A 15,219-nucleotide genomic window follows, 5' to 3' on the forward strand; every position below is an offset into this window, starting at 1 on the left:
TAGCTGTCACTGCTGTGAACTTCACTTCTTGTCGGTAGCGCTAAACCCAGTGCCGAGATGCAATGCCTGCTGGCAGCAGCTAGTGAAATACCGCTGGTATTACAGGGCTTGGTGGAGGGAAAAAGAGAGGATACGGCAGATTTCTCTTCCTCTTCCTTGGTTCTATCAGCTGCGAGTTTTCTCTTTTTAACCGGCTTCCTTTGTTTTGTGCATAGGCTGATGCAGATAGCTTTTATATGGCATGCAATGGCCGGCAGTTCAACTCTATAGAGGAGGATGTTTGCCAGCTGGTGTACGTGGAAAGGGCTGAAGTCTTCAAATCAGAAGATGTAAGTTTGTCTTGTTTTGTCTTCCCTGCCCTTCAGGGAATTCTAGCAGGATTATTTGGACTGGGCAGAATGCTGCAAGAACTGCTTGACTGTTATCAAGCCAAACCCATTTCCCATTCCAGTGCTGTTGCTACCTGGGAGAGTTTGTTTGGTGACTTCGTGGGCTTCATGCCTCACCACTGCAGCATCTCTGACCTAAACCTGCTGCGGGCAGAAGATTTAGTGAATCCAGAAAACAGAATGGGGCTGGCAGCAGCTGCGCTGCGCCCATGCTGTGAAGAGGGTTCTGGCTGTGGTCTACTGAATGTTGTGGACCGCTTTCTTTTTCAGTAAATTTCTAACTGCTGTGTAGGCTCATGGGATTACTTTGCAGTGTTTTTGTACCCTAGCGCCAGCAGTAATGAGAGAGAAATTTGACTTTTTCTTATGCAGGTGCTTAACATACGGTGATTACAAGGTGCTGAGCAATTTGTCTCTGCTTGTCCTTTTGAAGGGGGCCAGCCTGCCTGTGATGGATCTGACAGAGCTCCCGAAGTGCACAGTGTGCCTGGAGAGGATGGATGAGTCCGTGAACGGGATCCTTACCACGCTGTGTAACCACAGCTTTCACAGTCAGTGTCTGCAGCGGTGGGAAGACACCACGTAAGAGGCTATTCTTTATTTCCACATCTAAAACTGTTTGAGTGTGATGGTTACGTGCTGACAAGACTGGTTCTGCTCATCAGAGTGTGGGGGCAGGAATTCTGCAAGTTCTAATGCTCTTCTTCCCTGTTAAGGGACTTCCAGAGAGAAATCTCCCCGCCAAAAGTAATTAAACAATGTTTCCCATGGGCCAAAGCATGGAGTTGTAGAGTGATGCTGATTATTTTAAAATCTTGTAGGATAAGAATACTGGGGTAAACAGCATTGGATGCACACACAGCCCTGTTTCGCTCCGTCTTGTGTGTCTGTTCAGTCATTTGTTTCCTCGGCATAGCTGAAGCTGCGCTGTAGACAGATCTGCGCATCTGGCTGGGGCTTGGGAGGCCTTTCAGGAGCCCGGCAGGGCAGCAGCCTTGCCTGTCTCACTTAGATGCTGGGAGAGGATGAAAAAGAGCTGGGCGAGAGCAGGTGAACAGGGGGACAGGACTGGGAAGTGAGGCGGGAGGGAGGCAGGGAAGGAAGGGAGGCAGGATCTTGATGACAAGATCACTCAGTAAATAGGCAAGGTTGGGTATGGGCTGAGCGATGGGAGGCTGTGTCGCTGGCTCACGGAGACCCTCCATGGCACTGGGCAGGGCTGGGGCTTGGACCTGTGCCTGCTTTTAAAGCAGCTCTTCTTTTCACTGCTGCTAACCTTTTCCTGTTCCTGCTCTTGCCATCCTTCACATCCCCGTAGATGAGGAGTTCAGTGTGTCTGAGCTCCTGACTGCAGAGCCCCCAACTGGCACCCAGGTGCTGCTATCAGTTGTGTGTATTTTGCATTCTTCTGGACACTGCTGGCTTACTGCACATCAGGCAGTCATAGATACTGCAGCAGAAGACTGCCAATCTTCACTGTGTTTTCTTCTCTGTCACCGGTACCCATGATTGCCTGATTCACTGATGGAGCGTGAGGAAAATTTTAGCCCTCTGTATATCACTTGTAAGCCAAAGGAACAGAACCTTGGTAAGATTAATCAGATTTCTAGCTACTCAAGTTTATGGGCTGCTTTGCTCCATAAATCAAAACCAGTTTAAATTTGAAGCAGTGGAGCTTAGCCAGTGTGGGAGCAAGATCCAAAATAGCACTTCAATATCCAATATACAATTTAAGCAGAACTTATGCTCCTAGTCTAGGAGAACAATAAAAGAAAATCCCTGTCCACTTTGCTTAGCTGCCACGGAGCCTGTAAGTGCCTGAATTTGTAGAGAAAGCTGACTGCAATCCAATTGTCTCCTCCCTTGAATATTTCTGCAGCTTATCCAGCAGCTAACAAGAAATACATAAACAGTCCTGGCAACAGGATGTGCAGCCTCAGTTACCCCACTGCCTAGCTGAGCATCGAGTGCTTACAGTCTGGACAAAGGTTCCTGCTGGTCTTGGGTCTTCCATCCTTCTGGCAGCACAGTGGTATAATTTCAAAAGAAACGTCAGTGGGGTGCCTGCTACTGATTCTTTTAGGGTACAGTGATGGGCTATTCTTCCTGGAAGTGCTGAATCCATTGGGTTGGGGTGAAATTGAAGCATCTCCCCATGTTCTCCGGGTTGTTTAAAGTACTAGGGTATGTTTTGCAAAGTGTAGGTACCTCCCTCCGCTACTCCACTGTCCTCGGCGATGTGTAGTTACAGCGTCCTTCCACAGCAGCGTGTAGCTGCTGCATAAAACCCTGCAGGTAATGGAGAACGGAAGATGTCAGCTGGCAGCGGTCCGGAGGAGCAATGTTTAGAGATGTGTAGCACATCTATACGAGTGCTTCTTGCAGTGTTTATGGCTGAGGCACGGAAGTGTTTCTTGAGCTCAGTCGTGGCTTTTTTTGCTTACTGGCAGAGGCTGAGGTTGCTGGCAGCCCCACTGAGGCTTTTGGTTGCAGATGTTCTCTACACCTGGACTGCAGCAAAATGAGATCAAGCTGAGACTGTGAAATGGCTTTGGAAGAACTGTTCTTTGTTCTTCTGTGACTTACTGGCTTTAAAAACAGCAGCCTTGTGTGGAATGGAGGCAAATTTGAGCGGGGAAAACGTGCGCTGAGAGATGCACACACATAAGGAGCGTCCCACTGCATAAGGCATTTACTTTGAGCTCTCTGGCTCTCTTTTTAATTACCATAATATTAAGATGGAGCTCCTTGTGTCTAATCATGATGCTTATTGCCCTCTAGGTGTCCTGTCTGCAGATACTGCCAAACACCTGAGCCAGTGGAAGAGAACAAGTGTTTTGAGTGTGGAGTTCAAGAAGTAAGTAGGTGGGTGGATGGTGAGTGTGATCTAGAAAGATCTGACTGCACAGCTGCTCTAGTTGCTTTTGGGGTTAATTCTGTGGCTGCTTTTGGGCTGATTTTACCAGCTGGCACTGTATCTGCTTTCCTTTTGAGTTGGAATCAGTTCTGGGAAGGGATCTTACCTCCCAGGTTTCCTGTTCTGACAGATGCTTCTGATTCTTAGAAGTACAAGCACCTAAGCTGATCAGAGCGTGTGTGATAAGATGAGTATGGTAGGAGGCAGCTAAACTAACACTGCACTTGGTGGTGCCTTCTAGCCTGTGCTCTTCAGAGCTTGCTTTTGTGGTCCTGCTGAGGTGCCTCGCTCGTTAGTTGAGGCCATTCTTCCATCTGTGCATGTGATAATCTATCAGTGTACCCAGCACCTGCAGGCTTGTAATTGGCTTGAATGAGCAGGTACCTCCTTCTCTTTAGCCTTCCAGCTGAGCAAGGCTTCAAAGAAGGAGGGAGAAAAGCAAATGCTGTTTGCTTTCTAAGGAACTGGCTGGAGGTACACGGCATCGGCAGGCCATCCGTGTCAGATCACACTTTCTCAAAGCGCCGATACCACTGCTTGACAGTGTCGTACGTACAGAGCTTTCTCATTTGTTAACAGAACCTTTGGATCTGCTTAATATGTGGGCACATAGGCTGTGGCCGGTACGTCAGTCGACACGCTTACAAACACTTTGAGGAGACCCAGCACACCTACGCGATGCAGTTGACCAACCACCGGGTCTGGGACTATGCTGGAGGTAAGCGCTCTGTCTTCCCCTCTTGTAGGATGACCTTGTTTGTAAAACGGCTTTCGGGACCCGTTAGTAAGAGTACTTGTGATAGAGTTTGCTTGGAGATTAAGGGGTTTGCATCTGTACGAATACCTTGTCTTTTGGGAACATCCATCTCCTCTCTAATAGCAGTTTTTGTGGGTCTGTAGCAGATGGAGGAGGGAGAATGTGGTTCTGTAATGAACCGGGGCAGTCCTGTAGTCTCTGTGGAATGTGTTTGTTGCTCCCTTTCCATCAATTTGCCCTGAGGTATGGGAATGGGCTGTTGTAATAAATATCCTGTAAGGTGTCTGTGCAAAGTCTGCTAAATAACAAATACATCTGTTGTTGGCTTTCTGCCTTGCTAATGCGCTGTTGCAGCAGTCTGCATGGTTAATTGTGCTGCATAAAGTATTTCCACTGGTGTCAACCTGAGTGTTCTTAAGCTAAAACTCCCTGTGGCTGAATTTTCTCTCTTCAGATAACTACGTCCATCGACTGGTTGCAAGTAAAACTGATGGGAAGATAGTTCAGTATGAGTGCGAGGGAGATATGTGTCAGGAAGAGAAAATTGATGCCTTACAATTAGAGGTAAATATTTTGGCTTGTTGGACTCTGCATTGTGCTGCTGTGTGGAAGTGTTTCAAATCCAGATATGGCTATGGGAAAATTACATCATCTTATGCAGCAGACCTGCATGTAGGCAATCATCTTCAGGAGAAGCAGGATGTTTTTACTGGGTTTTTTTTTCTTAAAAAAAAAAACAGACCAAAAAAACCTCTTCTTGGCTCTGCAGAGCAGAAGCAGGATGTTTTTACTGGGTTTTTTTTTTCTTAAAAAAAAAAACCAGACCAAAAAAACCTCTTCTTGGCTCTGCAGAGCCAATGCAGCTGAGTGCAAGCTGGCTGCAGCTTCATCCTGTGTTCTCTGGTAGACTGAAGATTAGCTGGTTATGCTGCTGCAAACACTTGGGTCATTGGAGAGAGAAATGGATCTGAACTCCCAGACTCACTCACCAGACCCTTCCTAGTGGATCTGTGGCTTGGCTTAAGAGCCAGGATGAGTATGGAACTGTCAGTTTGAGTAGTTTACCTTGTAAACTGAGCAAGCATGCAGGAATCCATAGCTGTGTGTTTACCTTGGCTATCAAAGAAAGCTGATGGGCTTGTCTGATACCAGCCCTGTTCTGCTCCCTTCTCCTTATCTGATTATTTTGTACCTCTTGGCCAGCTTCTCCTATCCTGACTAGAAGGGTAAAGGAGAGCAACTCGAAATTACTGCTCCGCTGAGCAGACGTACCGCAGCATGATTTCAGCTGCATTAGACACAAGGGTATCTGAGGAGGAACAGCCCATGGAGACCAGGCTTTGTAAGCTTATTGCTCAAATAAATATTTGGTTGCCTTTCCATGAATTTTCTGAGTAAGGCCTAGATGCTAACCCGGCTATTTTTAACCCTTTTTTTCTGGGAGATTGGTGCTTAAAGTATGTAAGACCTCTCTATCTAGCTTCTCAGATCTAAATGTTTCTAGAGAGGATCAATTTGGCAGTGTATTTTGGCGCTCTGATATTACTGAGAGACTTCAAGGCTTTTTGCACATGTTTAATTCTGTAGTGAATGCCTAATTTGGTACTTTTTAGCCTGATGCTAAGAAACGATCGCATTTTCCAACCTTCTCATAACTCATTTGCAGAACCAGGAGGGAAAAGATGGGACATAAGGCATATATCCTTGTTGAGGTGCCAAAATAACATTGGAATGGGCCATACTTGTTGGAGAACAATAATTGTGAATAGTTATGTGCAGCTGAGGATGCTTTCCCAGAGATGTTCTTACAGTGAAGCTGATCGATACATGTGCTTACCCTTCTGCCTTGGGTTTGGGGCTGTGAATGGGGAACTCAGCAACTCAGCCTTTGGGATCTCAGATTCTCGTGGCAGGGATGGTTGATGCTTCATTTTCCTGTGGAGTGTAAAACTTGTAGAGCTACTACCATGAAAAAGCTGTCTCCTCTTTAAAAAGTTCTTGGCATGATACTGGGTGCGGCCTGGTGGAACTTTTACTTGTTCCTTGTTGTCGTGCTCCTTCCTTGACTTCAGAAAATCAAGGGATTTGATTTTGAAATCAAATCGGTGAAACGCATCTGCTGGCTCTGCAGTTCACATGTGTGTTCAGAATGTCCTGTATGCTCAATTTCATCTGATTAAATTGATTTGTATATTGGAGCCCTTTGGGCTGCTTAATCAGCATAGCCACCCTTATGTAAAAGCTGACTGTTCTGTGTATATCTTCTGTGTTTATAGTACTCATATTTGCTAACAAGCCAGCTGGAATCGCAGCGAATCTATTGGGAAAACAAGATTGTCCGAATAGAAAAGGATACGGCTGAAGAGGTGAGCTCTGCTCTGGGCACGTGTGAAGCTCTGCTGAGAGAGGCCCCTGGACGCTGTGAAGTTAAATGGGAGATGGAGCTGTTCAGTCCCTCACGCAGCCCGAGCGTTGCGTGACGTGGCCTCGCATAGCCTGTTTCGCTACCAGCTGAGAAAATTGGCTCCAAGACGTATCCCTTATCTCGATGCTCAGATCTAGCAATTTGCTGCTCAGTGGTGCAGAAGTAGGTAGATTGCCACCTAGATTGAAGGTTGATTTAAATGTGCTGCTCAGGAAACTGCAGCGGTGATGAAAACAAGTCCGTGCTGCTGCAGGATCCCTGCTTGCCGATGCCATCCGTCTCACGCTGACGTGTATCTCTAGGGAAGGTTAGTGTAGCATAGACAATATGACTTTAATTTGCTCGGCTGCAGAAAGTGGTAGCAGTCTTTCTGCTCCAAATGCATATTGATTTGCCCTTTCTTTGTGATCTCCTATCTCTCCTTATCACCCTTTGGGAAAAGTTCAGAGTCTCGTCCTATAAAGCATTCTGTAGGCAGGACTGCTTCAAAATGTCATGAGCAGAAATCCAGTGAGAATATTTTAATGCTTTTCACTCTACCTAGATCCTTTCAACAAGGTTTAAAGTGAGTCAGGGTTTAGGGTTGAGTCCTTAACTGAACTTGCTGCATGACTTCTAATTAACCATTTCCTATCTGCGGTTAAGTAGCACCGTAAATGTAGAAATTATGACTGTTGAAAGAGTGGTCATTGACCTTGGTCTAAAGAACAGTCCCAGAAATCTTATGGAGGGCCCTATAAAAGGAAAAGATGCAGTGAAAATCGCCTTGCGCATGGCCAGGAAGCATGATTCACAAAGCAGCTTCAAAGCGAAACGACTACAATCTGTGCCCCAAACATGGTTTCGTGTTTAAAGATCCTTACGATTTTATTCGTGGCCCTCGCTCCATGTAAGTCTTGTCTGGATCAGTGCCACCCTGCAGTGTATTCCATTAGCAGTGCTCAGGCTACTTCCCCAAATTAACCATCAGCTGCATAAACATTCAGTGATTAAGGCCGGAAGGCTTAAAACCTGCTCTGCATTGACTCTGGCATCAGTGAAGGCACCATGTGTGCTGACACTGACATTTATCCAGATTGCTCCTCCAGGAAAGCATTTTTCCTTTAAATTCCCGTCTCCGCTACACGCAGGCATGCTTTTGACACTAATATAGGGGGGAAACAAGTATTTCTGTCTATAAATGTCCCCCAAGTCTTATGTTAGAGGTGTTGACGCATTCTGTGCGGTGCCTAGAGGAGGAGAGCTTGGTTTTCCTCAGCAGCAGCAGCCTGGAGTTGTGAAGCAGAGGGGAAGAGGAAGCCAACGTACGTGTGTTTCTGTTTGCGTTTTGCATGAGTAAGATATTCGTGTCAGTAGGTCACCGCCTTATGACAGCAAGCTGCTGAGTCAGTGCCGAGCAAAGGAGCATGTTAATTTTCAGACTTTGAGGTTTAATTTAAAATGGGCAAAAGCCCGACATTGTGTGAAGCCTGAAGATGGAAATTTAAGTTTGCTGACAGGTACAAAAAAGTCTGAGAGAATGGCTCCATGAATGCTTAACTGCGGTCCATAGGAAGTTAAGGATCTGATGCCGCTTTTGTTTGAATGGGGTGCCTGGCACAGATCTGCAGCCTGAGTTGCTGTTCTGTGTGAGCAGCTTCCACGGCAACGTGGTTCCTCGCTGGGGTGCTGCGAACTGTGAGTGCAGAGGGTCTGCATCAAAATCAAGCCTTTTCTTGCCTCAAAGCTTTTGCTTACCTGGCTATAGTAATTGGTCAAAGTCTAGAAATGGCTCCAGAAAAATGAATGTCATAATGAAAGCGCGCAGGACTTTGATCTCTTTGAAATGCCTGTGTGTTTGTTTTTACAGATTAACAACATGAAGACCAAATTTAAAGAGACCATTGAGAAGTGTGACAGTCTGGAACAAAGGCTGAATGACTTGCTCAAAGAAAAGCAGTCTGTCGAAAGGAAGTGGGTACCGCTGCCAGGTTTAGTTTCATGCAGCCGCTAAAACTCCGCGCACTGACATCCAAAAAGAAAAAAAAAAAAAAAAAAAATCTTGTTATTCCTGGGCAATTTTGAGCTATTTAAACTGGTATACTGAGAGCACAGCTTATTTTTAAAAAAGCTCTCGTTTCTGTAGGTGTTCACAAATTGAAAGCGCCTGTTGAGTGGAACGCAGCTTCTGGGCTCTTGGCTCTTTTTACATGGTCTGCATATTTAGCATTCGGTAATCCTTCCTCTGCCTGCTCGGAAGGAGACGCCAGGCTGTTTCACAATCGGCGGATACATCCAAAGAGAAGAAAGGCAGCTCAACAAAGGCATCTCACCCACCACAGAGAAAAATGTAGATCTTGGGAAGCGCCTAGATGAAAGATGTCAGGCAGGGGGGGACTGTGCAGATCAGCGTGTTCCAGCTCCCTAGGTGGGACTGCGCGCTCTCTTCCTCCCAGCCCGCCGGGCCCCTGGCGCTGCCGCCTCTCCAGCGGTCCTGGCTGGAGCAGGAAGCCCAGGCTCGTGAGCTGTGGTTCATGCAGCTCACCTTGATGAGCGGGAGGGAGTCTGTGTGTGATGCCAGCAAACTTTAGGGGCAAAACCACAAGAGTTAGGAGCAGGGAAGCACCGCCTGTGAAACATGAGGCTACTGATATCCTTGTGGGAGCACTTCGCTTCCAAGTGACATGGTATCTTCAGGGTCTTGTGCTCAGAGTGTGGCAGGAGCCAGCACGTGGTAGTCCCTGATTGTCCTTTGCTCTCTAAGGACCCCATGTAACCTCTGTGCCCTTTCCGGCGCCTATTCCATAAGTTGCAGATGCACATTACCTCATGACAGGACAGGGGCTGATGGTTTTAAACTAAAGGAGGGTAGATTTAGACTGGATATAAGGAGGAAATTTTTTACAAACAGTGGTGAAAAGAAGGACGTGGAACTGCTGGAGCGGGGCCAGAGGAGGCCACAAAAATGATCCGAGGGCTGGAGCCCCTCTGCTATGAGGCCAGGCTGGGAGAGTTGGGGGTGTTGTGCCTGGGGAAGAGAAGGCTGTGGGGAGATGTGGTTGTGGCTGTTCAGCGCTTAAAGGGGGCCTGTAGGAAAGATGGGGACAATCTTTTTAGCAAGGCCTGCTGTGACAGGACAAGGGGTGATGGTTTTAAACTAAAGGAAAGGAGATTTAGACTGGATGTAAGGAAGAAATTTTCTACGATGAGGGTGGGGAAACCCTGGCAGGGGGTTGCCCGGAGAGGTGGTGGAGGCCCCATCCCTGGGAACATTCCAGGCCAGGTCAGACGAGGCTCTGAGCAACCTGATCTGGTTAAAGCTGTCCCCACTTATTGCAGGGGGGTTGGGCTAGATGACCTCTAAAGGTCCCTTCCAACCCAAAGCATTCAATGATTCTGTGTTCAAGGTTACAGTCCCATGCTCCCACACGCACCCTCTCTCTTTGCCTCTGGCCTTTGGTACGAGATGGACCAAACTTTCAAAGGAAAGGATTCTCCTGGGTTACGCAGTCGGAAGGACAAAGGAAGCGATTCTGCTTCACAACATCCTATTCCGTATGTGGGTAACACCCTACAGACATGCAGGTACTAGCAAGCCTTAAGCTGGGTAGAAAATCCTGGGGGGATTTCAGAGTCCTCTTGCGTTGCCTCCCCTTGCCCATCTTTTGCCAGAAAACCAAGTTCCAGGTGGTCTTGCTGGGGCTGGGTTCAGCTGGGGGTCAGTTGCCCTAAGGGACTGGAAATCAAAAGGCTGCAGTGGTGTTTGATCTTGGTGTAGTGCAGTGCTTTCCTGACTTGTGCTTCTCTCTGTAAGGTGTTCTCAGCTGAATAACAAAGTGGCTAAACTTTCCAACGAGCTGAAGGAGGAGCAAGAACTGAATAAGTGTTTGCGAGCGAACCAAGCCTTGCTTCAGAACAAACTCAAGGAGGAGGAGAGAGTGTTAAAGGAAACCTGTGAACAGAAGGACCTGCAGATCTCCGAGATCCAGGAGCAGTTGCGGGATGTCATGTTCTACTTAGAGACGCAACAGAAAATCAATCACCTCCCAGCTGAGACCCGACAGGAGATTCAGGAAGGACAGATCAACATTGCAGTGGCATCTTCTGCCAGCTCCTCCACGGGGAGCACGGGCAAACCTTCTTCCAGGAGAGGCCGTGGCAAGAGGGGCAAATGAAGCTCAGGGTGCCCTGCTCCCATCCTGAAACCAGCCGCGCTGTTGGTAGGCCAGGCTCGCCTCTCGGGACTCCAGCTGGGAACGCCCAGCTCACTAAAGCTCAGCTAGAAATTGTCTTCAGAGCTGCTCATAAAACTGGCTGCCAGTCAATGGAGGTGTCTGTGGTACTTAAAAGCATTTCACTGCACTACTTAGCTATTTTTAGGCAGATCTTAACGACCATTTTGCCTTCCTACCTTTTCAAAGCCCCTCCTATCATGCGTTTGACTTTCTTCTGGGAGAGTGAACTGTTTTGGGGTGGGTGGGTGTGTATGTGTTAAACTTTGCATTCCCTAAGGGGATGCTGTAGAGTAGGCTAGGCCCAGTGTGTTAGGCTTCTCCAGTTCTTCTCCTGGATTAAAGTGTTCTCAATTAAGAAATGAATTTATTTAATAAACAGTGTAAATTAGAATATATATATTGCCCTTTAGTATGTGCAGTTCTGACGCTGCAGAACTGCTAGTGCAGGAGTAGGACTGTAGTTTGGAAATAAAAAGGAGCAAGGTGTGGAAAATAAACCATCTTAGTGGTGTAAGAAACCGAACGAGTCCTGAAGGCTTGTGATCTAGGATATTAAACGCTTTAAGGGACTCTGCTACTATCTGTTTCTTCATTTTAAAGGTGGCCTTTGAAAGGGCCAGCGTTTGCTGCCTCTGGGGCAGGAAGCGTGAAAGTTTTATAGTCTGGAAGCTGTTTGACGTGGTTATTTTACAGGCTTTTCTACAAATTAAATAGAGCCATCTTTGCAAAGAGTGGTGCGCGTTACGTATCCGCAGCTGCCGGGGTGTTCTGATCCTCCTGGAGCGGGGTGCGTGCGCATCCCCTCCGTGAAGCTGCGCTGGGGGTCTGTTGGCACGAGCTCCAGTGCCGCCATCCTGGAAATGAGGTGAGGAGAGTGACTAACGCAGTGTTTTAAAAACTCTCGTCCTTTGTGCCCGTACCCAGCCTTTGCGGTTGCTGCCAGCCCCCTCCCCGTGGGGCTGCGGTGGTCGGGGCTGCCGTGGAGCTGAGCACGCCGCCCTGCGACTGGGCCCTCGCCGCTAGATGCGGCTGTTGCATCCAGTTACCGTGACCACTCAGCGCTGCCCGTTCTGCTCTGAAACGTGGCTCTGTCTAAAATCTCGGCTGGCAAAACTTTTGTGTTCTTTGCCCCAAAGGTATGCAGATCCCGTAAGGGAAATTTAAGGATAAATCTGGTTGGTTTGTGGGTTGGGTTTTTTTTGTTGTTGTTGGTTTTCACTTAGAATATACACCAGGCTCGGTGCTCTGGGGTGGGGAAGAGTTTTAACCCTGGCTGGAGAAGCGACTGTCCTGGTTGCTGTGTTGTGCTCAGCAATCTGAGCGTTTAAAGGCTAAGCCTTTATTAAAAATGGCTGGGGGGGGCCCGCAGTTGTCTCCTCAGACCATAGTATGATCCCTCTTCCGTTGTTTGAACTGCAGGAACAGCAGCCTTGGTCTTGGTCTGTAACACTGAAAATGCAGCTCTGAGTTACCAGCTCCAAGCTGGAACAAAGAAATCAACCAGTTAGTCCTTTATGGCTAGAAGTTTGTTCTTTTGGGCCAGCTGAAAGGGACGAGTTACAATAAATAGAATTAATCTTGGAAGGTGATGCGTTATAATCTGCTTCCTGACTTCAGGGTCTGGAAGTGTTGAACTTCCTCACTTTGAAATACAGGGAGCTTGTTGGTGCACTCATTGCATCCGCTGCTCGGGTTTGGAGATCGGCCCCCATCACCTGGAACCCTTCACCTTTTCTACCTTTGTAGCGTGAATGTACGCGAACTCTTTTCTAGTGCGTGGATTGTACAACCAGGCCTCTGCCTTCTGTAAATTATTCTAAGGACACCATAGTATGATCCCTCTTCTGTTGTTTGAACTGCAGGAACAGCAACCTTGGTCTTGGTCTGGAACACTGAAAATGCAGCTCTGATTTACCAGCTCCAAGCTGGAACAAAGAAATCAACCAGTTAGTCCTTTATGGCTAGAAGTTTGTTCTTTTGGGCCAGCTGAAAGGGATGAGTTACAATAAATAGAATTAATCTTGGAAGGTGATGCGTTATAATCTGCTTCCTGACTTCAGGGTCTGGAAGTGTTGAACTTCCTCACTTTGAAATACAGGGAGCTTGTTGGTGCACTCATTGCATCCGCTGCTCGGGTTTGGAGATCGGCCCCCATCACCTGGAACCCTTCACCTTTTCTACCTTTGTAGCGTGAATGTACGCGAACTCTTTTCTAGTGCGTGGATTGTACAACCAGGCCTCTGCCTTCTGTAAATTATTCTAAGGACCTAGAGATGTACAACACGGCTTGCTCTCCTATAGAAACTATTTTATTTAAGATATATTTTTACACCATCTAAGATGCTCTGACCTTTTGCTGAAAGCTTGCTTTGTGTAGAACACTACGATGCTGTACTGTATCTTGGAACTCGTTTTCAAAAAACGTGATTGAAAATTAAAACAGCGTGCGGTATTTTTGTTTCTGTATTCAACTGGAAGTGGAGGGAGGAGATGGCAGGGAGGATGAACAGTGCGACTTTTTGAAGTCGTCGACTTTTTAACTCGAAGGCAACGCTGTCCAAACGAGCTCTTTATCATCTTTGGGTTGAGGGGAAAGTTTGGTTCGGCTGAGCTGATACGAGCTGATAAGTCAGCGTAATTAGCTCTGGCTGATGAGAATGGGGCAGCTCAGGCAGAAAAAGCAGAGGTTACTGAAGAAAAAGCAAGGGTTATTGAATACTTTTACATTAAAGCGAGTTACCCCCAGTCCTTGAGTCCCCTCCAGCTTCCCCTAAAATCACCCCAGGTGGCAAAGCAACCCGTGGTGTCCATCCCGGTGTTTATTCACTGCTGTAGATCCATGGGGGGGGATCCCACTCCCTCTGGCCGCTGGGCAGAAGCGGCGCTGGTGTGGCTTGAGCCCACTCGTGGCGAAGGGAGCCGTCCCAGCGAAGGCCGGTCTGTGACTCTTCCTTACCCATCATCCCGACACCTGAGTACCTGGAAAAAGCGGTGGCGTTCAGACCTCTCCAGCTTGCGGTCAAATTTTGACATCTGTGATTCCAACAACAGGTCAGCTTTGTGGCCGATGACTCAGTGTCGCCACAGCGGAAGGTTGCAGCAGCGTAAAACTTCCCCCAAGCACCGGACAGCTGAGACTGGCCAAGCTCCTGCTATGAATAAAATCCTTAAAATAGACTTTTTTTAAATCATGAAAGATACACACACACACCCCCGCACAAACAGCAAAGGGGTTTTATTGTCTCTGCTGGTGCTGTGTCGGGTGCCTGGAGTGGTATCAAAGAGAGCTCTGGGATCAAGCCTGCCTTGGCGCTTGCCGCGTGGGCTACGTGGCAGTAACGGAGAGGAGATGCTCTAGCAGGAGCGAGAAACAGGGGACCTGCTCTCCCACAAAGGGCTGCTGGGCGCCAGCGTGTTCTGTGAGCTTCAGTGGATCCTGCTGTTCCCTCTCCACCAAAGGTCCCTGACTCTCAGGCTGGCAGAGAGGGAACAGGACAGCAAAAGGACTCGTGATTCTGCGTACGTGGGCAGGACGGTAACAGCAAAAACGCCCAAGGCAGCCCAAAAGCCTCCGCTGCTAGCCCTGCGGCGAGAGCACCTCACGCGAGGGGGTCATCGGGGACCCCAGGAAAGGCTGCGGGATTTGAAATGGCCGGGGGCAAACACAGATGGAGCGGAGTGACAGCCAGACGTCGCAGGAAGCTTGGCAGAGTCCTCCGTGCTTTGAAGATGCTGAAAAGCTTCGCTCCGGCAGCTGTTCCCGAGCGAGCGGCGGGGAGAGGCGGTTAGACGGGGTGACGGGTTGGCACGGCCTCTCGGCGGCTGGGAGGAGCAGCGCGTGCAGCCGGAGGGACGGCAGGGACAGAAAGGGCCGTGTCCCCCTGCTTGGAAGGGACATGTAGGGCAGCTCGGGGTGAGCTGGGGCCCGGGGCTCAGCTGTTGCTGCTTCGCCCCGGGGATGTTCCCTATAAGCAAACGACAAAGTCCAGATTAGCCGGAGGCAAAGCAGCGCTGCTCGGTGGGACTCAGGTCTATGGCGAGGTGGCCTTCCTGCCCACTGCCTCCAGCACCCGCAGGGTACGTGCCCAAGCTCCGAGCAGGATCTGCTGGGCTGGGATTGTCTGCTGGGCTGGTATGTCTCACAGCGCCCGTGAGACCTGCGGCCACCCGAGCTCCAGCACCCCCTGGGCTCTCTGCTGCTGGGTTTCCATGAGCCCTTTCAGGGCTGGCCCGGCTGGCTGTGGGTACCGCAGTTTGGGGTGAGAGGCCTGGCAGGTGTCTCTCTGTTCCACACGGTTCCAGGGACTCGTTATTTTTTCGGTGGGCTAATTTGCCTCTTGAGAAAAACCTGTCCCTTAACACCAATTAATCCCCTCCATGACACAGGTTCTGCTCTTTCAGGAGCTGAGGTCCCAGGTGAGGTGACGTCTCTCTGGTTTCTGCCCTAGAAAAACCTCGCGGGGTGCCACTAGCAGAGCGGACACGGAGTCACCCCACAGGCAAAGGTCCATGGATGT

The 15,219-nt window shown here is 48.7% G+C and overlaps 1 protein-coding gene across 2 annotated transcripts in view; it reads left to right on the top strand.

Annotated features, from left to right (window-relative positions):
- The window catches only part of LOC104122711 (BRCA1 associated protein), a 15,059-nt gene extending 2,542 nt beyond the window's left edge, over window positions 1-12,517 (top strand). Inside the window, exons 3-11 of one of the 2 annotated variants that reach the window (XM_035890436.1) lie at window positions 216-329; window positions 823-971; window positions 3,171-3,246; window positions 3,886-4,024; window positions 4,518-4,627; window positions 6,340-6,429; window positions 8,338-8,441; window positions 9,875-10,052; window positions 10,282-10,363. In XM_035890436.1, the coding sequence (XP_035746329.1) occupies window positions 216-329; window positions 823-971; window positions 3,171-3,246; window positions 3,886-4,024; window positions 4,518-4,627; window positions 6,340-6,429; window positions 8,338-8,441; window positions 9,875-10,034 (942 nt within the window). In that variant the 3' untranslated portion in view covers window positions 10,035-10,052; window positions 10,282-10,363. Of the gene's footprint in view, window positions 1-215; window positions 330-822; window positions 972-3,170; window positions 3,247-3,885; window positions 4,025-4,517; window positions 4,628-6,339; window positions 6,430-8,337; window positions 8,442-9,874; window positions 10,053-10,281 lie in introns of both variants that reach the window. The other variant, XM_009634883.2, reaches the window with a different exon arrangement.
- Window positions 12,518-15,219: the final 2,702 nt, after the last annotated feature.

Source organism: Egretta garzetta, unplaced genomic scaffold (genome assembly GCF_000687185.1).
Source record: "Egretta garzetta isolate BGI_Z169 unplaced genomic scaffold, ASM68718v1 scaffold343, whole genome shotgun sequence".
NCBI lineage: Eukaryota > Metazoa > Chordata > Aves > Pelecaniformes > Ardeidae > Egretta > Egretta garzetta.